The 27,595-nt window shown below is 38.2% G+C and overlaps 1 protein-coding gene across 1 annotated transcript in view; it reads left to right on the top strand.

The window, feature by feature from the left end:
• Positions 1 to 20,194, top strand: part of VIP (vasoactive intestinal peptide) — a 30,262-nt gene extending 10,068 nt beyond the window's left edge. The window contains exons 3-7 of the mRNA XM_077486321.1: positions 7,042 to 7,182; positions 12,334 to 12,438; positions 14,745 to 14,876; positions 16,747 to 16,861; positions 18,087 to 20,194. Of these exons, the coding sequence (XP_077342447.1) occupies positions 7,042 to 7,182; positions 12,334 to 12,438; positions 14,745 to 14,876; positions 16,747 to 16,861; positions 18,087 to 18,095 (502 nt within the window). The 3' untranslated portion in view covers positions 18,096 to 20,194. The remainder of the gene's footprint in view (positions 1 to 7,041; positions 7,183 to 12,333; positions 12,439 to 14,744; positions 14,877 to 16,746; positions 16,862 to 18,086) is intronic.
• Positions 20,195 to 27,595: the final 7,401 nt, after the last annotated feature.

Genomic DNA, 27,595 nt, shown 5'->3' with positions numbered 1-27,595 from the left:
TAAAAAAAGCCTGATATGTCAACTAATATGCACACATTGGGGGAGATTTACTAAAACAGGTGCACATTGAATCTGGTGCAGATGTACATAGTAACCAATCAGTTTCTAACTTCAACCTGTTCAGTTAGGTTTTGACAATAAAACCTAGAAGCTGATTGGTTACTATGTTCAGTTGCATTAGATTCTATGTGCACCAGTTTTAGTAAATCCCAACCCAACCATTGTGCTCATTTACTTGTATATTGAACAATAAAACATCTGTCAAAATCAGCTTTGGGACTGCAAGCCTGAATTTTCAGGGTCTTTGGCTATTAGGACCAAAAAATTGGTTGAATTGACTGCAGTTTCCATTGACTGCAAATCAACTTGATCAAGGTTAGATTTTGAACCAGGAGAACCATGTTGTTTGGTGGGGGCATACACATGAGTTTCACCAATTTTACTGTCACTGGTGTCCTTAATAGATAAGAGGGCACTTGCTCTCTGCCTATATTTTAGGCTCAGGACCTTTAAACCCTGTGTTCTACCCTACTTTTTAGAACCATGCTAAGGGGAGAATCCTTTTGCAAGCTTTCCTCAAAACTAGTGTTTACACACTCAAATTGATGGGAAATAGATCAAAATGATTACTATACTTCACCATCAACTGAGCCAGCTGAGCTGAAGTGTGTTTACTAGTTATTTTCTCAGTTGTGTTGTCTTCTAGCTTTGCAGGTGGAGTCACCTGCAAAAACATGCAGGTAAATATCCAGTTCTCACATGGTGCCCCCTAGGCTCCATGTGGTTCTATGATGTGCTTCTAAGTCTTGACAAAGAAAGATGACATTAACACTAGCCTCTTGCAGTATCCCATTTCTACTACCGAAGATAAAATGAAAGTGGGAAGGTTAAGGCTGGAGGAAATTACAGGGACACTAATCCAAAGTTGAATGTAAAGTTTAGGTCTGCTTTTGAGAATTATTAAACATTACTTATAGTAGTATTGGTAAGTGTTTGACAGTCAACATAAGCATTCTATTTTCTGAATCATATAGTCTTCATTAGGATCCATAATCTTGCTAAAGTTTAGCCTCCAATGTTTGATAATATGATAGTCAATAAATAAGAAATTTTGGTGTTGTGGTGTTGATTTACTAAAACTGGAGCATGCAAAATCTGATGCAGCTTGGTATAGGAGCCAGTAAGCTTCCAGGTTTTATTGTCAACGCTTAATTGAACAAGCTGAAGTTAGAAGCTGGTTGGTTACCAGATTTTGCACTCTCCAGTTTTAGTAAATAAACTCCTGTGTGTCCAGCAGTGAACTTGGAGCACCTTTATTATGGCTTTGCAGGAGAACACAAGACAAATCTAGTGCAGTAATACACTTTATCTATAAAAGCTATTGTGGCCTACAAAACATTAGCCTGGTACACAAGTGAGTTTTTTTTGTTCAACCCAGGGGGCTGAACGAAAAAAAAACAACAACTGAGAGATCACAGCACTAACACATGCAATGTTAGTGTAGTGATCTCCTCTGCTGTGCTATTGTAATCTGACCCCCTCCTGCCTGAACACACTGATCAGTGATTGCAGCCAGTGTTTGTGAGAGCTGATCGGATTCTGGTTTTCCAGCATGTTCCTTTAACAAAAGACGAAACCAAGACCACTGACCAAATGTTCCTGTTGAACTGATCGATACTGGCTGAGATACTGCCTGTGTGTACCCAACCTTAGGCTGGCCATACAAGGATCATTTTCCATCTACACAAGAGGAGGAATCCTCCCTGCTGTGCTATTGCATTCTAATGGTGGGGACTCTTTTGCTATCAAAATACGTACACTGATCAGGTGCTGACAGAATGAATGTTTTCCAACAGTTTCATCTGATGACCATTAAATCAACTTATCTTGAGTGGGAGCAGCCATAGATGGATTGGAATTGAGCTGGTCCCTGCTGAACTGGACACATTTCGATCCATCTATGGGCAGCCTTAGGAGTGCTGGATACACTCCAAATTTACTGACCAAATTATACCACAGTCCTGCATGCAAAAGTTGCACAGCTTGTAAATCATATCAATCTAGTTTTATAAAGCAACACATTACCAAACGAATCATCAAAATCCTATGACTCCTCTCCTCCTCCACCAAGTCTAAAAAAAAAATTGAAAGCAAGTTCAGAGTAGTTTTTCTCACCACAGAACAAATTATTCTGAAAAATAACATTTGATTGATTGAAAAATAGCCAACCCTTATTCACACAAGAGAATAGATGCTGCAAGTACTGGGGTGATAGGTTAGCAGTGTGCTGTGCAACCCTAAATTCTTCTGGAAAAGAAAAATGTTTCAGCAGCACATCAGGACGATTTGTTGGAAATTGTTACAGCAGGTGACCCAGCCACAAAAAGTCATGGTATGACTAAGCCCTTTGAAAAGAGGTGTCAGTTTGGAGCTGAACCAACTATATTTCTCATGGGCAAAACTAGTGAGCAGCTGATTTTTGTTGCTTTACTCTTGAGAATGGTGATCTTAACAAGCCATGTAGTATGTTGCTAGGCTTCAAGGGTAACATTTCTTTAAGGCCCAATTACACTTATGCATACACATTGGTTGATGCATCGACACAAATTGTGTTATCTGTGCACAATCATTACCTACAGGTCCTGACTGTTTTTTTCCTCCAATGCAGCCCATTGTATGTATGCTGTGGTGTGTTCAATGGTCAGGTGTGTCATTTAGTTGTGTGGATTTGCATTGAGGCTCTTTAAAAATGAATGGGAGCACCTTCAACAAACAGGAAAAGTGTAAGCATTCAACCCCCATTGTCACTCTGTATAATGCAGTGTGCTGGCTTTAAAGCAAAACTAAACTCTGCTGCTGTTGCTCAGGGGTTTTGCCAAAATGTGCAAGTATGCACAACATATTTACACATTGTGGCAGGCTTACCTGCCCCTGTCCCCCATTTAGCAATCTGTCTCACCACTGTATCACTGATGGTCACAATTTTGCTCTGGATTTTTCATTGTTCAGCATATATGGCTTCCCTGATTGGCTTACCTAGCATGTGCACAGCAGTTATATCATCCTGGTGCATAATGCATGCAAGGGATTTACATTGAGCTGAACATATGTGGCTCAGTGTACATTCTAAAGAAACATTGCTAGCAGGCATGAGAGTGGCTTTTATTGTCAAAGAGACATACAGGGGTTTATTTACTAAAGGGAAATAGACTGTGCCCTTTGCAAAGTGCAGTTTCTCCAGAGCTTAGTAAGCTTCACTTTGCAAAGAATACCCAATCACATGTAAGAAAAATAAAAGAAACAGCATTTTTGCTTGCACATGATTGGGTGGCGAAAGTCAGCATAGCTTCTGCTCATTTACTAAGCCATTTAGTAAATCAAACCTACATTAGTGGGTTTCCCCAAACCTCTTAGTCCCACTTTAATGAAGTTTTAAAGGCAACTGTTTTTTTTTTTGTTTTTTTTTTACCTTAATGCCTTCTCTGCATTAAGGTACAAAAACTTTCCAATAGCAGTTCCCCCAGCCCCCCACTTACCCAAGTCCTGTATTCACAGGATACAGAGGGAACAGCAGAAGCCATTGGCTCATGCTGCTGTCATTAATATTCTGTGAAAAGGGAGTGGTGGGCGTGGCTGAGCTGCACTCCATGTGTCTATGGATGTACAAAGCTCGGCTCAGGAGCGGGTCCGCCCACAATGGGGTCATTGGGAGAAGAGGAGGAGGAAACAGCACTCGTGGGGAGGGCTACAGAAAAGGAGGTAAGTCGCTGCTCTGTGCACAGAGCAGGTAAGTATAACATGTTTATTATTTTAGTAAAAAAAAAAACAGCCTTTACTATCACTTTAAGGAATTTGCAGTAACTACTGCTGTTAATTGTGCAAAAATCCAGATGGGAAACATTGGCATATAGGCTTTGTTTTGCCAAAAGTCCCATGGCCATAAGTAATTTCAAAAGGATTCTAGCTATACTGTTTCCATTATACCAAGAAAAACAACAATATTAATGCAAAATGATTGTCAAAATAAGTTACTTCTCTTTGTATCATTGGATATGTACTGTGTGCATTTAAAATAATTAAAAATGCATTCTAAAACACATTTAATATATTTTAGCATAATGGTTTGTTGCTATCATAGTGTATTAAAAGTTCTGATCCACAGGTTGCAGAGGGTGTCATGCAGTATGTCAACACAAACGCTGTGGGAACTTATCACAAGATAGCAATAGATATTATATATTATGAAAGGAAATCTTGACAGGCTGTAATTCTGTGTGAACATTTTTCTGCAGAAAAGGAAGTTCACAGAGATTAATTTAAAAAGTTTGAGGCTTGTTTTGTTGAAAGTTTTATACACACCGGGGTTGATTTACTAAAATGTTCACTTTGCAGGGTAAGTTGCACTTTGCAAGGGAATTTTCCCCAGAGCATAGTGAATGCGGTGAAGTGTCAATTTGGAAAGAACACTCAATCACATGCAAGGGAAATAACAACGACTGGATGATGGAAATCAGCAGAGCTTCAACTCATTCACTTAAGCCCTGGGGCAAATTGCTTTGCAAAGTGAACAGCCTATTTGCTTTTAGTAAATAAACCTCACATATGATCAGATTCATAGAAGGAGCTCAGGGTTCGGATTAAGGAAAAGGGTTAGAGAGGAAACATTACAATTGCAGTTTCTTTATTTCACATCTCTAATGTTGTCATATTGCATGCATTAGAGTTTATAGGGCAAGTGTATAGACAGCATGGACTGACACTCCTACAAAGTTACTGATTAGAAAGTGAAAGTTTCTATTTTTAGTATAATGAAACAATGTAGAATGAATGAAGAATCTGGAAAAAAAAGAAAAAAAGAATGGAGTCAGACAAAAGCACCACACTAAAGGTATAGGAATCCAAACGTATTTATGTCATCCTAGAAGTCCAAAGATGACAATGCATTTTGGGGCTATAAGGTTCCTACTTCATCTGGGCTTAGGAGAATTTATAAACTGCATATGTTAATCAAACAGGGAGCAAAAAATCTAATATTGATAATAGTAAGAGTAAATTAGAGGATAAATTAAGGTTAACCTAAAAATATAGATGAAAATGCACTCATCGTGTTAAAAAATTTTTTTCTAGCTTTAAAACTTTGGAGGGTTTCCACATTACAGTAAAAAACAGCATGTAAAAAAACAATAAGTTAAACAAAATTGAAGTAATAGATCAAATAAATATCAAACAGTCACATGGCAACAGCTTACTGATACATTTAGACATGTTGAACTGATAACACATAAAAATAAAGTATATTTGTATGGCCTGTTGTGCTTGAGATCTCCCCCTTCTTGAGTCCCACCAAAATGTAAAATAGTGGTAGACCAAGTGAATTCATTTACTTCTGGGTGTGCAGCCCTGAAGTACAGTTTCACACAGTGCTTCTGCATTTTGTTTAAAAAGGATGTAGCATAAGGTGGAACCATAAGTACCACAAGGTTATCTTGTTTTATTCCTGTGACTTCAGTATTCATGGTCAGTATTCTTGTTCAGACAGAACATGGCTGGTTCATCACAGTCATGACTCTCCCTGCAGCAATTTTTGTGACTTGAGTAGGCATTTTCAGATGGAACAGGGCTTATGTGTGTGTGTTTTAAGAGTGCTTCCAAAGTCTTAATATTTTTTACCTTAATACATTCTATGCAAAAAGAGGTAAAACATGCTCCAATACGATTTTCCCCCCTCACTGTCCTAAACACTTAACTGAGACATCTATTGATCCAGCACTGTGTCTGGCTGCAGCTCTTCTCTCGTTGCTTCCTGCTCTCACAGGAGATTCTGTAAGAGAAGGGGTGCTATAGGCTCCTGCTGATGTCAGACACATCCTGAAAGAAGGGAGCTGGGGGTGGGGTCGAACAATGCTGTATGTGTCTGTGGATGAACCCAGTATGGCTCAAGAGCACACCTCCTATAGCACTCATAAGAAGATGTGGCATAGAGCACCAGCGGGGTATTCCAAAACAGGAAGCAAGGGGCCACTGAGTGCAATACCATTGAACAGAGCAGATGCTTATAACAACTTTTTTATTTTAATGAAAAAAGATGCTTTACAATCTTTTCACAGAGCAGCCCAGATCCTCCTCTTCTCTGGTGCCCCACTGGAGCTCTGGACCCCTCCCCCTTGCCAAGTGTCCCCATAGAAAGCCTCTCGCTGTGGGGGCACTCATGCATGCTTGCTCCTGAGCTGGCTTTCTGCATCCATAAGACACAGTGCGGATCAGCCCTGCCCCTGCCTCACTGACTGTGATAGATAGCAGCCGGAGACAATGGCTTCTGCTGCTACATCTTAGCCAATTGGGAGAGAGAGATGCAGGGAGCCTCGGGTCTTGTGCACATCACTGGATCAAGATCAGGCTTTGGTAAGTATTAGGGGGCTGAGGAGTTACACACTAAAGGTTTTTTACTTCGATAGAATGCATGAAGGTAAAAAACCTTCAGCCTTTACAAACACTTTAAGAACATGCACATACTTTATTGTTCATGGTCTGGGTACAGGTTCAATGTATATACCTCCAGGGAATTGATGACAAATCCATGTACTTGTAAAACCATGACTATAAAAACATATGCCCTTCCATATTACAATGTAATGCTATTAACAATATGTGGTGCTTGTGCTTATATAAGCAGGTTTAATGTGCTTTGGTATGTACAGTATATGATAGGTCTGGTTTTATAAGGGGAGGAAGAAATTAGCTCAATTGGAAGTATCAAACTATATAAGATATTGCCATTGATATATTTATACTTAACAAGTAGATAATGTACAGTACATGTGCCTATTATGAATATTGGGAGTAAGCACCACTAATCCAGCCATACAGCTGGTACTGCCTACAGTGCCTAATTCAGACTGTAGAGGGCACTTTAGACTTTGACTAATAGTAGAAACCTCCACAGTGTCCTGTCTTCTACTTGGTTTATTTCTTCTAGTGTGTGAGCATATTGCATGTACTGAATAGGGGAAATGCACAAATAAAACCGTTTCTTTATTCTAGGCTAGGGAACAGATTGCCGTATGAAGGAGCAAATGATCCAGACCAGACACAGGTGTCCTTAAAACAAGACATGGATATGTTGCAGAATACACTACCAGACAATGACAAGTTTTTTCTGGACATGACCCAGGGTGTTGGCAGGTAAAGAACAGATTGGATATGACATGTCAATAACTAATTTATGACACTTTCATTTGTCTCAGATACTGTTTTTAATCTGCACAGAATCATGGTTCACTTCTAAGAAAAAATATTGTCTCTAAGGTCATCTGTAAATGGACTGATTTCTGCTGAACATACCACTGATCTAAGCAACACCAGCCATAGTCAGGCAGTAAAGGGGTTAAAAAAATGGAAACAATGAACTAAACCGCTTGGGGTCTGTTAAAATGGTCTTTCAGAATTGACTTGGTATTTGTGGTCCCAAAAGCACATTAAACAGTGCACATACATTAACCTCCCTGGCGTATGATTATATCGGATTTTAGGTGCTGAGAGCGGTACAATTATTTTGCATGAAAATTTGGCGTTTTATATTGTTGTCCTGTAATTCTTAGGAATAACTCACTTAAATCTGTCCAAACCAGAGTCTAGTAGACATCCTGGTTATGATAAAGTTTGAAAAATGAAATCATAAATTGCAATATAATAAATAACTATAAATAATTAGACCAAATAATAATATAATAATAATAAAAATTATTCAATAATGTAATCAAATCAAAAACACAGAAATTTGCTCAGTTGCAGAATTGTCACTGTCATTACTTTCAGTGTTTGATGACGGCTCTCCTCACAATCACTATCTCTAATTCTGCAAGAGATTCTAATTTATTATCGCTGTTTTCTAGCTGGTCTAAAACCACTTTTGATGTAAAGGGACAATGTTGGTTGCTATGGACAATCTCCAGTTTCCTGGCAGAAAGAACAGTATTTATAATATAAAACTACATGCAGGGCACTGGACAAACCACTAGGGACAAAATAGATGTGAAATAATTTCAGAGAGCAATGTAATCTGTAAGATTACAGTGTACTGTATGTATTGTGTGTGTTTCACTTTTTGAATTTGGCACCGTTCTCCGTCCCCATGCGTCACACCACTCGCAGGGAACGGAGCTCGGCTCCGTGATGAATCGAGCAGAGGTAAAGCCGCTCATACTGCAGGGAGACATCTCACACCCAGGGGACAAGGTAAGCACGCTCTTCTTGGATCCTGCGATGCGATCTCGAGTCTGGCTCAGGGTTTCTGCTTTTGGTTCTGAAATTCTACCCCGAGCCAGACTTGGGAATACCACCAGGGAGTTTAAAGGAGAAGTGTGGGAATGGTAAAATAAAAGTACCCAATGCTTCAGCTGTCCCATGCAGGCTCTATGCCTGAGAAGTGAGCAATCATGTGACCCCTGATCGCTCAGTTCTTGGGTCCATTCTAAGCAAAGTGGTGACTGTATGTGACCGCTCTCTGCTATGTTTCTTCAATGCTCACTAGATCACCGGCACTAGAGGAGGAAGGAGCAGCTGTATGAGGCTCTGAGCCAGCTGCCTGTAAGGCATCCGGATTACAAAATTATTGTCAGAATTGCTCCAGACTCTGAAGTAGCTCTGTGAGGTCAGCAAACAGTGAACTTTAGCCTTCTGCTGGCTGATTGTGGGCCACCAAAGTGCACAAGTAATTACACTCCTGTGAACCACAATAGAAGTATGGCCAAAATAGCTTTGAACATACTCCTGTTTTAAGTCCCTTCAAATGGGGAAAAAGTCTTAATGGGATCAAGTGGTTAGAATTTTTCACAAAATCAATATTCACTCATCTTGCCTTAAAAGTGGCGTCATTCCCTAAAACCACCTTAAAATGTCAACTCTCAGAGTTTTTTTTTTTTTAACGGTTTTATTGCTGTCTTTGACCTCAATTATGGATTTAATGTCAATTCCTGTCATAATGATATTATGACAGGAAATGAGAGAGTGTCGTCAGGTGAAGAAGACAGAGAGCTGTATAAAAAATATCAGATGTTCTTAACAGATATTCTAATCCTCTCTTATGTAAAAACTAAAATAAATGTGGCTGTAGATGGGATTGGAAGTAGAACTAAATTTAAAAAAATGTAAAAATAACCAGTTCAGCAAAGTAAAAATTTAAAGAGAAACAGCTTTTGCTGCAGTGCTCACGTTTAACCAGGAGCTTTCTAGATGCTGAATGTCTTATGGGTTGAATGAGGGCCAGCATCTTTCAACCCACCTATTTTGAATCTGGGCAGTCATTGACATGTCCCCTTTTGTCTGTTATTATGCAGCCTGGACTCAGAGTATTAGTGCACAGAATAGTATGTGCAAGTCATTAAATGAGTGCTGTTCAGTATAGGAGTAAGGACCACTGCTACCAGAGGAAAAAAGGAAGGGACTGTAACATCACTGGACTGACCAGTAGACTTTGGGAGGTATAAAAGTGCAGGTGGACTTTAGGGAGGGGAGGAGGTTGAGGGGTAATTATTATCCCAAAACTGGAGTTTTCTTTAAGGCATACTGTGGACAGATTGCTGTACTTCCTCAGCATCAGTATAATGACAGTTTGCCTATCCCTTTAAGGACTGGAATTTACACCATTCATTTTGCATTCACTTGTTTAGTTTTTATAACAATTATAGGTCTCGAAATTTGCACCTCACACAGAAGCTTTCAATTATGAATTTAATAATTATTCAAATTACTGCTATATAAGCAGTAATTAGGGTAATTATTACATTCTTTATTGAAAGCATATGTGTGAGGTGCAAATTTAGAGACCTATAACCTTTGTTAGTATGAAAACGGGATGTACTCCACTCTAGCTTTTAAAATGTAACTTTATTTGAAAAGAGTATTTGGCTGTCAGCTGAGATCTTCTTTGTTATTTTAAATTGGTTTTATCTGTACTTTTATACCCACTGCAGGTACAAAGATTTATGTCCAATTTTCATCAAAGGAAACCTGTACTAGGAAAAGTCAGATATTATCATTGTTGTCCCCCTCTTTAAAATGCTGGTTGCCTAATCTGTCTTTGGCTTCAATGCCTTGAAACATTGGCTTGGAACATGGATGCAGACCAGGAATGTCTAAGGCTGCACTCAAAATAACACTGTGAACCAGTCAATGTTCAGCCCCTGGGGCCAGTTTGTTTAGTGTGAGTGTTCCGAAGCGTGCCCAGGATGAAATAATCAAACCGTGCCGGGACCACTTTGAACAGATGGTCCCGGGTGGTGCTCATTTTTGATCTAGTATGGTTTTCTGCAGTGTGAGTGCAAACTGTGCCAGAGTACAGTTCTCACCATAGAGAACTGTGTAATGAAACAGGGATTACTGGTCTGATTAGCAGGGGAGTGTACCCGGGGACATTTATAAGTCACTTTCTAACAATCCATAGTGAGTGCCAACCAGCAGGGGAATAGGAAGGGGGGACAACTGGAACCTGGCATGGTTCACTTAAATCAATCCAATTGTGAGACCATCCTGAGGGAAGGCAGAACTTTTTTTCTGCTTTCCTCTTCCAAGTTTGTGACTTTGGCTAGAGCACAGAATAGGACATTTACACAAAAAGAACAGAAGCTGTAAATGACTTTTAAGTATGGCTCAATTCACTAATTACCACAAGTACAAGTGAGAAGACTCCCGTTTTAGCACATTTTGCTATCAGCTGCTTAAAGCAAACCTGTGCCTTGACTGTGCAATGTAAAGCAACATGTTCACTTTACATAGACATAACACACTGCTGTGTCCTTTTGTTGTCATTTCAATAATGTTTTATTGCTCATAGAGGAAAACACTGCCCACCGGACTCCAGTCCTCTGGTGTGTTTCATAATTAGTGACTTAAATATATGTTTAAGCCTCTAGTTAGATAAAAGGCATCATAGGATTGGAGTCGGATAGTAGGTCCATTTCTTATAATTTCCTCTATTTTTTATATAAAACAAAAATGAACACATCAATGTGCATCTACTTTGTATACCTAATCATTTTTGAGAAGAATATGGATTCTGCTAGGCATGGGCACCCACAGCTCGCACCAAGATGCTGTAGGTCAACCTAGAGCGATACCATTCCAAAAATGCCATGAGGTTCACTTTAATGATGGCTGTTAATGATACATTCTATTCAATCTACCACAGATCCTTATAGATTCTGGAAACTCATCTATCAAAGCACTTATTTACATACAACTAACATGAAACTACATTTACATTTACACAATTTTTCAAATCAGCTGTGTTTAAGATCCCTAAATACATATCTTAACTCTAGTTAACTTCTGGCTGGTCAGGTGATGTCATGGTAATCACTCTTCTTGCCTAGTGTCAGTGGTCCTTACTGCTAGACTGAATGGCACAGCTGAGTAAAGCAGTAGTATCCGAAGAGCTACACCCCAGGGGATCTGTCCCTAACAGTCTGGGCTTATAGAAAGGGGTTGAATGACAGACTGACCATCATTTAACCCAGATGTGAGTGGTGATAATTGGATGCATAATATAATATGGAATGCAGTCCTGTAGCATTGAGCGATTGGTATTAAAAAAGGGATGGAACAGCAATTGGGTCAAGTGGTCAGAAATATGGCTTAGTTCATGTTTTAACTGTAAACTGATGATGGAATCTGTGTTTACTGTATAAAATACACTATATACAATTTTTGTCTTACAAATCAATATTGAAGACACAACAGAATAATTCTAAAAACACAATTGAATTTCTAAAGAGAGCGTGAAGCAGTAGTTATTTTCTTTTACATCCCGCTGTCTCTAATAGGGAGAAAGGGGGAATGAAAGGGATGTGTCACTGGTCTGATTCATTCATTATATGTATATTTCCACTTGAGTTATTGAACTATGTGAAAATCTAATTTCAACAAAGCAGAAAAGACCCTGTTAAGCAAGTGAGAGCTCTACCCGCTAAGTGGATGTACAAATTCTGAATATATATGTAATATTTTTTATTAACTTGTAAAAGATTTTTTGCAGATGTTATTTTACTCCTGATCTCACAAAAAAACTGTATGGAGAACTAATATATATTTCCTGTAATAGATAACAACAATCTTGTAACTGTGGAGGAGTAGCGTATTTACTAAAACATGCAGGATATTATTTATTTTTTAACAGACAATAGTTGGTTGGCTACATCTCTTAGTGATTCTTGAAATATTACAACTTTTGATAAGATAATATTATACAACAATATAAACTAAAAATGTTCTTGTTCTTGTTATAATTTTTTTTTTAAATAGAGGTTATGAACACATTTTTTACTTTTTTTGTACCAGGACATCTAGGCATGCTGATGGACTCTTCACAAGTGGTTACAGCAAACTTTTGGGTCAGCTTTCTGCTAGACGATACTTAGAATCTCTAATTGGCAAAAGAGTCAGGTAGGATGTCATTGTTAACATTGTTTACAAATTATTCAGTTATTTCTAAAACTTCATCAAATTTCATATATTCTGGTGTAACATTATGAAAAACTTTAACTGCACTTATAAATATATAAGGTGCAAATTATTTTAGAGTTTTGTTGCATTGTTATCCAGTGAAATTAAGAGTATTGTTCTTTCCATCACAAGTAAAAATCTTAGAGAAAATAGGTACTACTGCTTCTACAAACTATATATAGAAACTTGAACCAGTGATATATGGAGCTATGACTTTTAACTGTAGGAGCACAATATTATTCATAGATATATCTAGGCAGACAGCTGAATATACACATGAAAAAGATTTAATGGGCCTGTTTTACATGCCAAAGAATTTGTATTTCTGTCCATTAGTCATGAGATTTACAGCACAGCCCTACCTGGCAGGAAAGGAGACCTATTTTTTGTCTAGTGTAGTTACATGCAATTTAACAGGTCTTGTCCCTACCCAAGCATGTGAGTGGACAGTGAAACGAGAAGCAGCAGGTTGATGAGCTTATCTCTTTGTAACTCACACCTGAATGGTTTCTTTTGCTGCGTTATCTGCCCCTCTAAGCTCTACTGTACAGGGAATTTCAAGAGTCTGATATCAGGTCAAATGCAGGTCGTTACATTGCTTTAATTAAAACATACATGTATTGATGTAGGAATGAATATATTTGCTTATTTTATATCTGCCTGGTGTTCAGCTGTGGGATAAGTCATTTTCACTTTTATCACGTTCCTGCCCAGGCCAATTTTTAGCGCTCAGCGATGTTACACTTTGAATGACAATTGCGCCATCATGCAACACTGTAACCATAAGAAATTTTCATAATTTTTATAATTTTTTTCACACAAATAGAGCTTTCTTTTGGTGGTATTTAATCACCATGTTTGAAAAAAGACCGAATATTTTGAAAAAACTTGCTTTTCTTAGACCATTACTTTTTGGAAAGTAAAGAGTCCAAGGTATTTAGTAAGGCGGGCAAATTTATTGTAATTTTTTGGCACAATTTTTTTTTTTTTAACATACTGTCACCAGCGCAGAGCAGTGCAGCATTATCATATAACAGGTATGGCAGTAATCAGACACACTGCTGACAGTATGTAAAAAAAATATATGTTTTTTCAATTCTTTATTACATTTTTTTTCTTTCTTTTATGATATTTTCTAATACACTGTGACTGGAACAATAATACTGTACTACTCTGGAGAAGTGATCAGTTTTTCTTTTTTACATATTATGAAGTGAATTTCATTGGTATAAGCAACCATTTTTACTTTTACTTTTTATGAAACTGGTTAATTCAGCATTTTTTGTTGTGATTAGCTGTCATTGGCCAATCATATGGTACAGATGGGCTGTGATTGGCCCTGTCTGTACCATGTGATCACTGTGACCAATCACAGCTAGCAACGCAATTGTATATAATATATGGCAAGAAAGAAAGCCATACATCGTTTCCAACTGTCATGTAATCTGCTGTGATTGGTCACTGGCAGTGGGCAGGTATAGTGATCAGTCATTGGTGGACACAGCTGGGGACAGGTCACACTGCTGCCTGCCCCACAGTTGTGGTAGGTGCGTGTCCTGGTACAAAGTTATATGAAGTCCTCCAAGAACAAAAGTGTTAAACCAATGTATTTTATTATTTTATATATATATATATATATATATATATATATATATATATATATATATATATATATATATATATAATTTGACTTTCTAAATTTTTAATACATGCACAGAGAAGTAATTTTGTCTCATGTTACATTAACAAACTGGTAATGTATATGCAGGGCTGTATTTACAAAAATGGCACTCATGGGCCAGTGCCTAGGGCACAGGTGTCAAACTGGCGGCCCTTCAGCTGTTGCGGAACTACAATTCCCATGAGGCATTGCAGGTTATAAGTAGGACTCCCACAGGCAAAGTCATAATGGGACTTGTAGTTCCGCAACAGCTGGAGGGCCGCCATTTGACACCCCTGGCCTAGGGCATCAGGTTAGAGGAGACAGCTCAAGGTTTCAACAGTTAAAACAGTTACGGTTGAATATGAAAATAGAGACAATATAAAAATACAAACCCAAGCTCTAGTAAGCTTTTTTTTTTTTTTTTTATTTATTTATTATATACAGTGTTTATTTTTTCCCAATCACTTAATATCAATAGGTACTGTTACTTCTTTAGTAATTGAGAATTGATCTGCAACTTAAAAGATGATAGTCTTTAATTAGGTTGATTATTAAAATGTGTTTCTTTTTGTTCTATTTCCAGCAACAGTGTTGTGGAAGATCCAGCTCCAGTAAAACGTCACTCAGATGCAGTCTTTACTGATAACTACAGCCGCTTTCGGAAGCAGATGGCAGTAAAGAAGTACTTAAACTCAGTTCTAACTGGAAAGAGAAGGTATTGATACAGGCGCAGAAAGACTTTAATTAAAATAGCACTAGCACTGACAATTGCAGAATGACAAATACATCTACTTAGTCATGATTGTCATTATCTTGTGAGATTAATCTGGATTCTTTTCAGACAAGTTAAATGATTGCTGTGTACTGTATCTAATGGAATAAAAAAATAGAACCGTTAACAAAATTGCATTTTCAGCATCTATTAAAGTGAATTCATTTTCTGGAACATTTATCTTAGGTACAATTTTGTACATAGTTGTTGCATATACCTACCTTTAGCCATATGTTTCATATAATGATTTTTTTTTTTTTTTAATGTTCTTCAATGCAGGCCATGATTTTTGTTTGTTCAGTCTAGGAAAGAACTGAAGACTGAATATTTTGATCATTTGGAAATTTTTTGAAGTGTATCATTTAAAACCTGTTTTTCTGGCCAACGCTGTTACATTCTCCCTTTAAGGAGATATTGGCTAAATTGTTTAATAACTTTTTTGTCTGGTCAGTCTTTCAGTGTGAAATATAATGGGGTGAAAGATGAATTTGCTCAGCTCTTTTCTATGGTCTTTATTAACTGATATAAAAAAGGATAAATATCAGCACTTTTATTTTAACTAGATACAATTATAAACATCTTAAATTAGACTGTTAAACTACTTTTTTGGTGCAGCCTCCAGTTGGTTTTAATTTAAATTACATTCTGATTCTATTTCTCAATGCCTTTTTATGCTTTTATTTTAGTACAGTTTCATTATTCCAATCATTCTGTGTCAATCTTGAGAATTTTAGTCATTGGTTTGGAAAATACTGTTTTCCCAAACTAAAGATACAGCTGTCAGTGTAACACTGCTCAGATGGTACAAACTTTGTTGGTCAGGTGTATTCCTTAGGTTTTCTGATTGATAAAATATTTCACTTTGAAATGTGTTTCCTTTCCATCAACAGACCACTAAGTATGCTGGAGCTAGCTTATTATTATTATCATTAGCGGTCACTACTCATCATGTATGAATTGTAAAGATATTTTTCAGAATTTGCAGTAGGTTAGGACTATTTTTCTAATTAATTAAATTACTCCCTGACATCAAACCCCTAAACCCACTACCTTAATAGCACTACTTAAATATATGCATCACTTACCTGGCTGACAGTGAAGTAATTATTGAGTTCTATTGTAAAAAAACTTGTACATATAGTAAAAAGTTTTCTTTGGTTAAACCTTTTAATGCGCTACATGTAGGGGTTTTAATTGCAAAATACCTTTTCCAATCTTACAATTGTTAAACAAAAAATGTCTATACCTAAGCAACATTTATATTTGAGAATTTTGATGAGAAAATCATCCTGGGATTTGATGATATGATATGATGAATTCAGTTAAAGTGGTTAAAGTGGCTTAGTTATTGACCTTAATGTTCTATATGCCTATATGTTACATGCTATTTAAGGACAGTAAATAGCAAGTTTGGCAAAACTAACAACAGCATCAGCCAAAGAACCATATACAACACTAAAGGTGCCAACAAAAACAGACTCATACACAAGATATTAATATTTCTGTTGTAGGACCTGTGTCAATGGGCTATGTTGATAAGCTTGCTTTTGACTCATGTTTGAGATTTTTCTAAGATTATTCTACATTCATTGACAGGTGCATTAGACCTACAGTTGACCTGCTTTTAACCTGATTCAATTTTCTTTTGCATTTTTAAAGACTTATGATGCTCACCTATTCTTCTAAACATTAACTTGTTTATTACCTAATCTAAATAAATGCTGTTTGGCTGGTTTAAATATGCCAGGCATTCGGTGATCAGTGTTTGAACCAAAAAAAATAAATCTAAAATTCAGTTTTTCTTGCTTTATAGTCAAGAAGACATTAACCCTGCAAGTCTTCGAGAAGATAATGATCTAAGTCAAGCACCATTCTCAGAAAACTACGATGATGCCACCATGGATGAACTCTTTAACCATCTGCCATTGGTATATTAGTTTTCATAAATGTTGTTGTTTTAAAACCTTTTGCCTTTAAAAGACCCCTAAACGTTAGAGCCCTATATGAGCATTTTAATCTACATATCAAATGTGAAAATCAGCATTTTCTGCAGAACTCAATTTGCATTGTTTTATTCAGCCAGCCTTATTCAGCTATACTGTATTTCTCTTCCATTGCTCCTACTGGAAACATATTTTAAATCTGTGGCAAATGCAATGCACACATTTACAATCATTTTAATTGGTCACAGGACATTGTGGTGCTTTTTCCACAATGACCTGGTAAAAATAAAAGTATCTTCAAATGTGACAATGGCTGATTAAAATGGGGGATCGTATTTTGTTTGGTTCTGACCTCATCAGTCAACACCCATGCACACAAGGTGCTGCTAAGGTATTTTACAACTCCACTTGGTGCAAATAAACCACCAAAAATATGTTATGCACTTCAGTACAAGAAGAAACATTTCCAATTGAGATCAATGGCTGACTGTGTGGCTGGCATTAAATGTCACCATTTCCACAGACCTTTTAAAGTTACAGTTGAGTGTTTCCTTTCTACTTTAAGGCTTCAATTTGTAACTTTCTTTTACTCCTTGCACGAGCAGGGCTGTAACTACGTATATGCATCTGGGCCCATTAGAAAACCATTAAGGGGCCCCTGTGTCTCATAAGTCTCTAACTCAAAGACACTTTCTTTCGTTATGCTGAATAATAATTGTTTTCATAAAGTCCTATAAAGGTTCCAAAACTATACATACATACATTTATATAATCCACATGCATTTGCCAAGATTTAGTCTCTGCTCCTGGACCCTTTGGCAGTTGCATGGCCTGCTATGACTATTGAAGCACTCATGGGTCTTGAAGCAGATATAAATCAAAGCAACAACATTTCATTGGCGTTCTCAAGTCTTGAGAAAGATAGACTGAGCTCCATTGAACATTGAAACGTTGACCTCTGCTGCAAGACTGGTTAGTGCCTCTATGTCTATTTTGGATTTGTATGGATTTGTTTGTGGGTGAGAACCTGAGCATTTACCTCACACATAAAGTGTGGTGTATGCAGGTGGTGGAAGAGAAGGCAAAGTTTTGGATAAAGGTTCATTACCAGCCCCAAGTGCTAGCCAATTTATAATGTTGAACTTTTGAAAAATATTTATTTTCACATAGTTTGACTTTGGTAAAATAATAATTGCTTCTTATTTTGCAGAATCTTTGAGGAAGACCATTTGGTTGTTTTATCAGAAGAACAAGTTTACTATATTTTTGAGTTTCACATAGTATTTCAAGAAGATTACTTCTGTATTCAAACCAAAACAAATATGTTGTGAGGTGAAAATTGTGGCAAATATGTTTCTTATAATAAAAAAGTTGATGTTTACACTGTAAATATTACCTTAGAGATCTCTATTTAGAGCTGTAAATAGATATGCAAGAATTCATGGAAAACCTGTTATTTCATATGCTTTTAAACCATTATTTCAATAAACGCATTTAAAAGATGAACATGAGGAAAATGAAAGTGTTACATATTGTAGGATAAGATATTTCAATGCAAGCATTAATATAGGTATTGACAGGAATCCTTGAACACAACTGACAAATTTAGCCATTAGGAGACCCCATGCACTTTGGATGTGGTTTTTCAAAACTGAAGGAGAGAAAAGTGTTTCTGTTGACCATGATAGCCAATCTGAGTTTAGCTAAATTCTATCTAGTTGTTATAGATAATACCTTTTCTACTTTTTCAATCAGTCCTACATGCTTAAAAGTATAACCCACCTAAAATCATTGTTTCACTTTTGGGTGTATACCAGTACAGCCAGTTCTTTAGGACTCCAGTGGTGAAAGGTCCTTACCGCTATTATGTCTGTAATGGGTATCTAATGGATTATCTAATAAAGACAATGAAGCACGTATACATGGTAGCTATGAAAGGTGGCCAAACTTGGAACTGAAATAAAGATATCTGAACTAAAGAGTTGCTGAGACATACATGACCCAACCAGTGTACTTCCCAAAAGTGAAATCTCTGTTTTTGGTGGATTGAAAACTTAATCTAAATCTGTCACAAAGCAAAATAGTTTTATGTCCAGAAGCCTCTGATGTAAGCTAATGTTCCATGACTCAGGGCCTTAAGTCTAATTCCAGAGCAGGGATATCACTAATAGGTTTAGGTACTGCTGTGAGACCTGCATGTGTTTCTTGACCTAGGAAATTGCAGCGTTTACTAGATATGTCTAAAAGACATGTGCGGTTTGTTTCATTCTGAATAAATATTCAGACACATTTTTCATTATTCTGAGATTTGGGTATATCCGAATACCTGAATTACAGTATAAACGAAGCTTACAGAATTCACAGAATAATGAAACGCAATTCATCCGAATTTCCAAATTTGAATTGAGATTCAAATTGAATTTTACATCGACATCCAGTCAAATTCGAACTGTAAACATGTTTCTGAAATTAAAGACCGTGTGTGTTATTGGAGTACCATTTTGAAATAATGCTGTTTAACCAAAGGTGAATTAAAGAGTCATTGTAATCATTTGATGAAGATTTTTCTTTTGTTTGTTCACTTTTCCACATTAAATCTAAAAAATAAAAAAACAAAAGTTTCCAGTTCGGCCGATTCAGAATGTATTGATTCAAACTTTTCAATGAAAATTCGAAAAAGACATAAAACTAATTTCGAATATGAATTGAATGAATCAACAAGAATTTAACAAAACAAAATAACTAGATTAACTAATCTAAAAGAAGCTTATGTAAGTGTCTTGCTTTGTGACAGGCTCCTTTTAATGCTACTGGCCCGAGTACTAAAACATTCCTTTTTCTTGTGTAGGCTTTATTCATTAATCAGAATACCAGATAGGATTCAGATTTCAGAATAATTCACACATTCCAAGTATATAAAATGTATGTCTATTTTAGAAAATTTATAATGGACCCTGGCCCATATCTGTAATGCACCTTTTCATGAATTGTATTTAATCTTTATTTTTTTTTAAAGAGTTTTATAAGTTTGGTCAAATAAAAAGGCTGAATGTATCTGTCATTTCAATACTATGCTGTATGTTAGTAAAACATTGTGGTTCGCAAATGGTTAAGTCATGCCTAAAGGGAGATAGAAGGACGAGATTTGTTTAATGTAAAATTTTATCTACAGCATATATATTCATAAATTAAATTGTGTATATCTTTGCTGATGACAGCATTACTTATATATAAAGTGGATACTGGGAAATTATGATATTTTTTCAAAAATGAATGTAACTTATGAAATATGCAGATAATAAAGAGATTTTATCATCACTGCAAATTCAGATGGTTTTGCATTTGAAATGTGTCATTCTGGTTTCTAACAAAATATAGCTTTATACAACCTTATAATTATAGCCACTATTGTTTTATACCCGATAACTGCACTTTATATATAACACAATGAGGTTGATTTACTAAAGCAGAAGCTGCTCACTATGCAAAGTTAATGTGCATTTTCACTTTTCAAAGTGAATGATAGTAAATAAAGGGAATCTGTGTTTACTTTCAGTAACCAATCATGTGCAATAAAAGTTAACAAGCAAGATATTTTCAAACACATGATTGGTTAAAGTATGACTTTTTTGTGTTGGGCAGATTGTAGGGGGGTTAGAATCCCTGTTAGGTAGTAAAAGAGGGAACATTTTCTAATGAGGGCACTAGTTCTGTGACCTAAACTTTCAGGGATTTCAAATTTTTACTCACTTTCTGTTTTGGTTGGGGGACAGGAAGTGAAGGTAAATCTCCCCAATGGAGCACACATGTAAAAAAAGACTGACAGGGGTTATAACCCTCCCTTACTTTATGCAAAAGGAAAAAAAAATTTTGCCTATAGTTCTACTTTAAGTGAGATGAACACATTCTAAACATATTCAGTAAGCTTGGTGAACAATCACTTTGCTAAGTAAACAGAATCTATTCTTTTAGTAAATCAACAATATGCCTTTTTTCCTTATGAGAAGAAAAGAATGGCTGCACAGCAAAGGAATGTTCCAATGATTGTATTTCAAAATAGCAATAGGCGGCCAACAAGACAGAGTGCCTGAACCCAGGAGGTGATGCATTTCACACTGACATCAGTGCTGAAGCTGAAGCACTGAGGTGAGTGTGAAACACATCACCTGTATTCGGGCACTCTCTCTTGTTGGCTGGCTATTGCTATTTTGGAATAAAATTGTTGGAATGTTTCTTTGGTGTGCAGCCGTTCCTTTCTTCTCATTTGATCACTGGTGGTGAGCCATGGATTGCACCCAGAGCATCCGGACTGCAGTGATTGTTCACTTGGAGTGGTGTTTTCCTTGTTTGAATCTTCTGCCTTTTTCTTTAGCCCAGGTCAGCAGTAGCAGCTCTGGCTTTTTCCAGAAGAACTGGCAGAGTACTAGAGGTCTTAACAATTTCCTCAAGAACTATCATGTTGCAGCACTGTTTAATTATTGTAAGACATTCATTGTAACCTATTCACTAAAACACCAGTGCAGAACTATGTCTCCAGTGTCAGTAAAGGGACACCAATGGTCCCACTAGTTTGTGAAAGGGCACATATACACAAAATGAGGGTTTATGCAAGCACTGTTTTCCAATACCAGTACATCACTGTCTGTTTTCATGTGCAGTAAGCTTTTGTTGGGATTCAAGGAGTCCTTTAAATAAAGTATTAAGCGTCTCTGCAAAATATAATTTTTATTTAAAAAGTAAATAGTTGCTTACACGTGTCAAAATGTATCGTTTAGTACAAACCATATACTGTATATATTGGTATCTCATAAAAAAAGATGATTTGTTTCAGTGGGTAAATAACTGTGGTGCATCAGAACATTCCACACCTTTAAATACACCTTTGAGAAACTGAGAGAAATCTGTAGGCTGCCATTGCTGACCGCCTAATAAATATGTTCATTATCTGGTCCACTGCTTACCCACTGGTGTCAATACTTTCCTTTACCCCCAAAAGGAAAAGGCATTGCAGGTATCAACACATTATATCTGCATAATTGTCCCTTATTGGTAATTCAAATTCAATTCTGCAAAACAGTCAGGCAGCTACCATTTGCAAAACAAGCAAAGCATAGTTTTTTTAATTTGCAATTTTTTTCCCACAAAAGTGGAGTTACCCTTTAACTGCCTGGTGTTTAGGATTGTGGTAAACTGAGTGAGCTTTCTAGTTTTAGTACAGCTAAAGTATGCCCTAGAAAGCAAAAGCAGTGAACTGACCAACATTATATGCAAAGCATCACAAGCTTTTAGAGTAGAAAGACACACATGTACATAATGGGCCTTTTTCTTTGAACCTACATTGTATTTTCACTGAGATTTATGTTGCAGTGTAGATTAGCGCAGGACAGGAGTATGTATTAGAAATTTTACATGTTTACCCTTGGTTGCGTTCTTTGGTATTTTGCCATCAAACTTCCTGCATTTTGGAAAAACAGACTTGACATAATAATATGATTTTATTATCGTAGTTGTCAGGAATTTATCAGAGCATATTTCTAAAGTTCACCAATCATTTGCAACTTTTTCATTGCTAAAACTTTCAGCTCATTTGTAACACCTATTCAATTTCTATATTTACCACCATTCACCAAAGTATGAAAAGAAGGGGGATAAACATTGTGACTTTAAATGGGATGTGAGGGAAAGTTTGCTCCCTCATCCCTATACTATATGCAAAAAGGGGGGAGGTTTGGACTTTGAATAAGATGTGAGTGATGGAACCAAACAGCTTCACATAGGTATAAACATCTGTGTGTTTATTAGTAAACCAATGATTGGCATGACATATAATAGTATAACATGCATACATGCATAAGAAAAATCAATATATATAGCAGCATGGCACAAGCAAATAGAATTGTACATCATAATATGCAGGGTAAACCTATCACAAAATTGGGACTGCCTTTCAAGTTACTGCCACCCAGCATGCCCAGTTGCTCCAACTGCGGCTGTCACCCATGGCAACCACAGCAGACAATTGTACCCATGGATTATTAATATGTCCAGTGAGCTGATAATGCTGGACCAAGTGACTTTATGCTTTAAAATCATGCTACCTACAGTAAAGTGTGCATGGAGATATCTGCTTCCCATAGTAATTGAAGTAAGCCAGCAGGTGCTTACAGGTAAGACTGTCATAAACCTGCTAACTACAGTGAGATATGTGCCAGAGACTTTGCTGTTACCGGAGCCAACCACCAATATCAGCTGCCACCTGCTCCCAGTTACTTGGGAACAATGGTTGCCGAGAGGCATGTTTGGACAAGTTCTACAAGTATTAGTGTGCTTGCAAACTTCAGTACCGCTAACAAGGGGTTACAGCAGAACGTGCGGGAAAAGGGCTGCTTATCAGAGCTGCAGGCGCCAGCCAGTCTGGAAGCTTGGGGTTGGGGCCACACCCCAGAAGAGACCCAGCGTGCAGTGAGAGAGAGGAGCAACATGGTGGAGGGTGCACGCGTGTACCTGGTTTTGACTTGGTTGCCTGATCATCAGGAGTAGACACTGGTTGACACCAGTGTCTGGTTGGAGCATTGCAGGGCATTCACCCTCGGGATGATCAAGAGGACTGAGAAATTGTGCTTGCTGTGTCCTGAGTGCCGGATACCGACCACGGTGGTGAGTGCCTAGATTGATGTGGGTGCTGCAACAAGCAGCTTACCCGGCTATTATCTAGCGAGCAGGGGCCAAAGTACTACCAAATGAACCTGCAATCAGGACTGTGCCTATTACAGCCACGGAAGACAAGAGAGGGCCTTTTATCATCCATACAAGGCAGGGTTGAGTCTGAGCTTGGATACTCCCATGCGAAGAACAGTGACATCGGGAAAGAAGGATGGAGATCTGCCATTGCCTGCAGCCGATCGGGGACCTAGTAACTGTGAGTAATGCCCAGAAGAAACCAGACACTGGAAGAAGCCAGGAGGGAGATGTGCCCTCAGGGGAGCCAGTGGGGGAAGGCAGTGATAGGGCCATGGACTGGGGGTTGCCCTGACTGCAGATAGAATTTGAGCCCTTGGATTATGAGTTAGCGGATTGGTCATCAAACAGCAGCTCAGAGGAGAAATGGGAGTGGGGATACTCTCAGGAAAAGCAAGAAGCCCAGTCTGAGGTGTTCATAGTGCCAGATCTAGCTGAAGGGACCAGAGAATCCGCAATGACCCCAGTCAGCATCAAACAAACCTTCTTTGACATACCTTCCACCACCCAGACCAGAGCAGCTGAGTTCAAGCAGTGGTTCAAGAGGTCCCCCCAACACTTGTGTCCTTCCAGGAAAGGATAAGTCAAGAGAACTGCCCAGAATTTCCAGGTTCCAGAGGAAAGTTCATCGCAAAACAGCTCTGGATTGGGGTCTGGACTACCCCATGCCCCTCCCGACATCATGGATGCCATTGAGAACTTCTGACGAGAGTGGGATCACATGCACATCCCTAAGCCTCTGTGGGTGCCAGATTGTGAGGAGACGTGGGCTCGGTTTCAGAACATTTGTCCAGAATGGAGGCTGGGGAGGGCAATCTACAAGGACAAAGTGGTGATCATGAAGGCAGGACAGCCTGCTAGGAGCCACTCTGTTGCTGCCAAGAGAACTGATGGCAACATGAGAAGATTGTCAAACCCTGACTTTTATCTGTGAGGGACTGCTGGAATATGTAGCTTACAGGAGAACGTCTTCACATAGACAGCTGTGAGATTGATGCCTATGTTTTGCTTTGCTTATTTTGGACTAGGCCAGCCTCCCACCCTGACCTATGCCAGATGGATGAACGCTTCCCACTGTTGAACTTGAGCGAGGCCTCGATCTTGACAATAACTATTTGAAAAGAGCTTGCTGACAAGGGAGGAGCTCCTCCCAACAGGGACTCAAAAGAAAAGAAATTAGCTTTACAATGTTACATAACCCCCTGCCGACAGAATGAAAACAAATGTATGCTTTGCATTTAATTTTCTGTCAGTGGGATTATAACCCCCTGCTGACAGAATCTGTGAATAGTTAGTTGGAGGTAGTTGTAGAACTGCACACATTGTGTTTCTCTGTTTTGCATGAGTCGTTGTGAGTGGCTGCCCACCCTGCCAGTCAGACATTGCTAGCGGGCAGAGGGCTTTCTTCATGGGGGAGGTGCTCTGGACTTTTGTAAATTTTTGGGGATATTGTATATGTTAGCTGCAGGGAGCTGTAGCCAGGATGTATTTATGCTGAATTGATTATGTGAGGTAGATATGTTTTTTTTCAAAGTGTACCTGTCTATTTTTCTACTGCTAGTTTATTTGTAACATAGTCCCTGTCTAAATTGTTTCCCTTTTACGTTCCCACTTTAATTCTATGGGATGCCCTTGCTCCTGGGCCCAGGAGCTATTTTGAAAATTCTCCCAGCCATTGGGACATGCTGCATGTTGGGGTGTGAGTGTAGCACCCTCTAGTTAGTGTGCTAGAGAGAGAGAGAGTTTTTTTTCTCTGTGTGCAGTGTAGGTATATTGTCAGGCTTGGCTGGCAGCCATGTATGTTTTTCTGGGTCAGGGTTTGAGTGACTCAGGGAGGCTGGTATGACTCACAGGCAGCATCTCTGATACCTCCTCATGCTTGTAGAAACTTGGAAAAGATTCTAGAAAGATGGGAGTGGAGGTGAGAAGGATCTGCTTGGCATATTCTGAGGGCCCTGACCAATCCCCCACAGATTGGTTGGCAGAGGGAAGGCCCTCTCAAATCCTCAGGGTCAGCCCAGCTGGACTCAGTAAAGTTTGGGTGGAAGATGGTGATGGAGTGTTAGGCTGTTGCAGTCCCTTGAGGAAGCACCTAGTCTGGGGGGGTGACCTCGGGCCTGGGCTCATGTGTGGAAGGGACCCTCTTTGTGACACACAGAGGTGTTATCACATCCAAAGCAGGGCTATGACCCTGCATCAGGTTTGATTGCGTCAGGACCTTGGACTGCCGGAGTGGGGGAGAAGATGCTGTGAGGTCTAGAAGCACAGAGGAGTGGAGGATCAGATAAATAAATATTTTCTATGCCCCTAGACCTAAACAAATGGATACCTGTTTCAGCGTGGGTACATACTTACTCCAAAGCAGAGGTTTTCAGTTTCCCCAGGTTCGAGTTTTAAACATGACTTTAAAAAACACAAAAAAATTACAAAAAGACGTACATGCGAAGTAGTAAAGAACATTTTAGAGGCAGCTTGACAATGTTATCAACCTAAAAAAACAAAATTATCATCTTTTGATAATTTTTCACCCTGCCACATTATTGTGTTGATTTAGTCCCACTGTTCTTTAAAAAAAAAAAATTCTACTGCCCTATATTTGCAGGGTTACTGTCTTAAAACAAACATCAACAACAAAGCATTCATGTGGAATTCTGTAAATTTTTCAAAGTTTGCTCACCTCTGCCTGGGTTGCACAAGCAAGTGATACAAGTGGAGGCGCAGAGAACTAGAGCAACAAATCCTACAGTTTAATATGGCATGAACATTAATTCAGCACGTCTGCACAAGCAAGTGAAATGACGTAACCAATTTTAGTGAAAGTGTTTTTTAATGTGACACTAAACACCGGTTTAAAGAAATAAAAATTCTATTCAAGTGTGTATTCTTCAGGCTAACACTAGCTAAACGAATTCACAGCCCAAATACTTACACTTAGACATTGGAACACCAATGTTGCTCCTACTATTAACCGCTTGCCGACCACCTCACGCCGATATACATGGGCAGAAAGGCTTGTACAGGCAAACTAATGTACCTGTACGTTGCCCTTTAAGAGGCGGCCTGTGGGTAAGCTCCATGAGTCAGGTCACGGGTCCCGCGGACTCGATGTCCGCGAGGATACCCGCAATCGTCTCATGGAGAGGAAGAACGGGGAGATGCTAATGTAAACAAGCATCTCCCCATTCTGCCTAGTGACAGTGTCACTGATCTCTCCTCCCTTTTTTTGTTTATAGAGCAAAAAATAAAAAACGCAGAGGTGATCAAATACCACCAAAAGAAAGCTCTATTTGTGGAAAAAAAAGGATGTTCATTTTGTTTGGGAGCCACGTTGCACGACCGAGCAGTTAAAGAGTCGCAGTGCCGAATCGCAAAAAGTTCTCTGGCCCTTGGCCAGAAAAAATGGTCCGGGGCTTAAGTGGTTAAAGAGTGGATAGTTGAGTTGAATCATTTAAGGAGAATGGAGGACTTAATGGCAAGTATACAAGAATTGTATCCAAGCATATGGCTGTATGGTCTCGTTGGATTGAGTTCTTGGACTCTGAGGCTCTTGGATCCTTCCTATAAATAGTTTTTACTTCACAGTTTGTTTCTGAGTTTAAAAGGGCAGCATGAAGATACCTTTTTTCTTTTAGGGGATGGTAAGGAGATCCCCAGATTGATTGGCAGAGAAATAGATATGTCTTTGAAATGTTATTTCCTTTTTTTTTTTTCCTTCTTCTTCTTGTCTTTTCCTATTGTTTGTTTTGTTTTGTTTTTGGGCAGATTTTTTTCCCAAGTGAAATAATGGTTACCTAAGTATAGATTTTTTTGTTGAGCAAGTGGTAAGACATATTGATTGTCAAAGTATCAGAAAGGATTTTCTTATTCATGTTCCACTAATGTTGTGCTATATGGGATCAAAGTGTCCCAAATTCTGGGCTTTTTTGAATGTAACCTTGCTAAATATTTTATAAAAATGTATATTTAAAAAATAATAAAAAT

The sequence above is a fragment of the Lithobates pipiens genome, unplaced genomic scaffold (genome assembly GCF_037356315.1).
Source record: "Lithobates pipiens isolate NorthernLeopardFrog02 unplaced genomic scaffold, aLitPip1_a1.2 Scaffold_18, whole genome shotgun sequence".
Classification (NCBI taxonomy): domain Eukaryota; kingdom Metazoa; phylum Chordata; class Amphibia; order Anura; family Ranidae; genus Lithobates; species Lithobates pipiens.
This window is presented reverse-complemented; position numbering and strand designations above follow the sequence as displayed.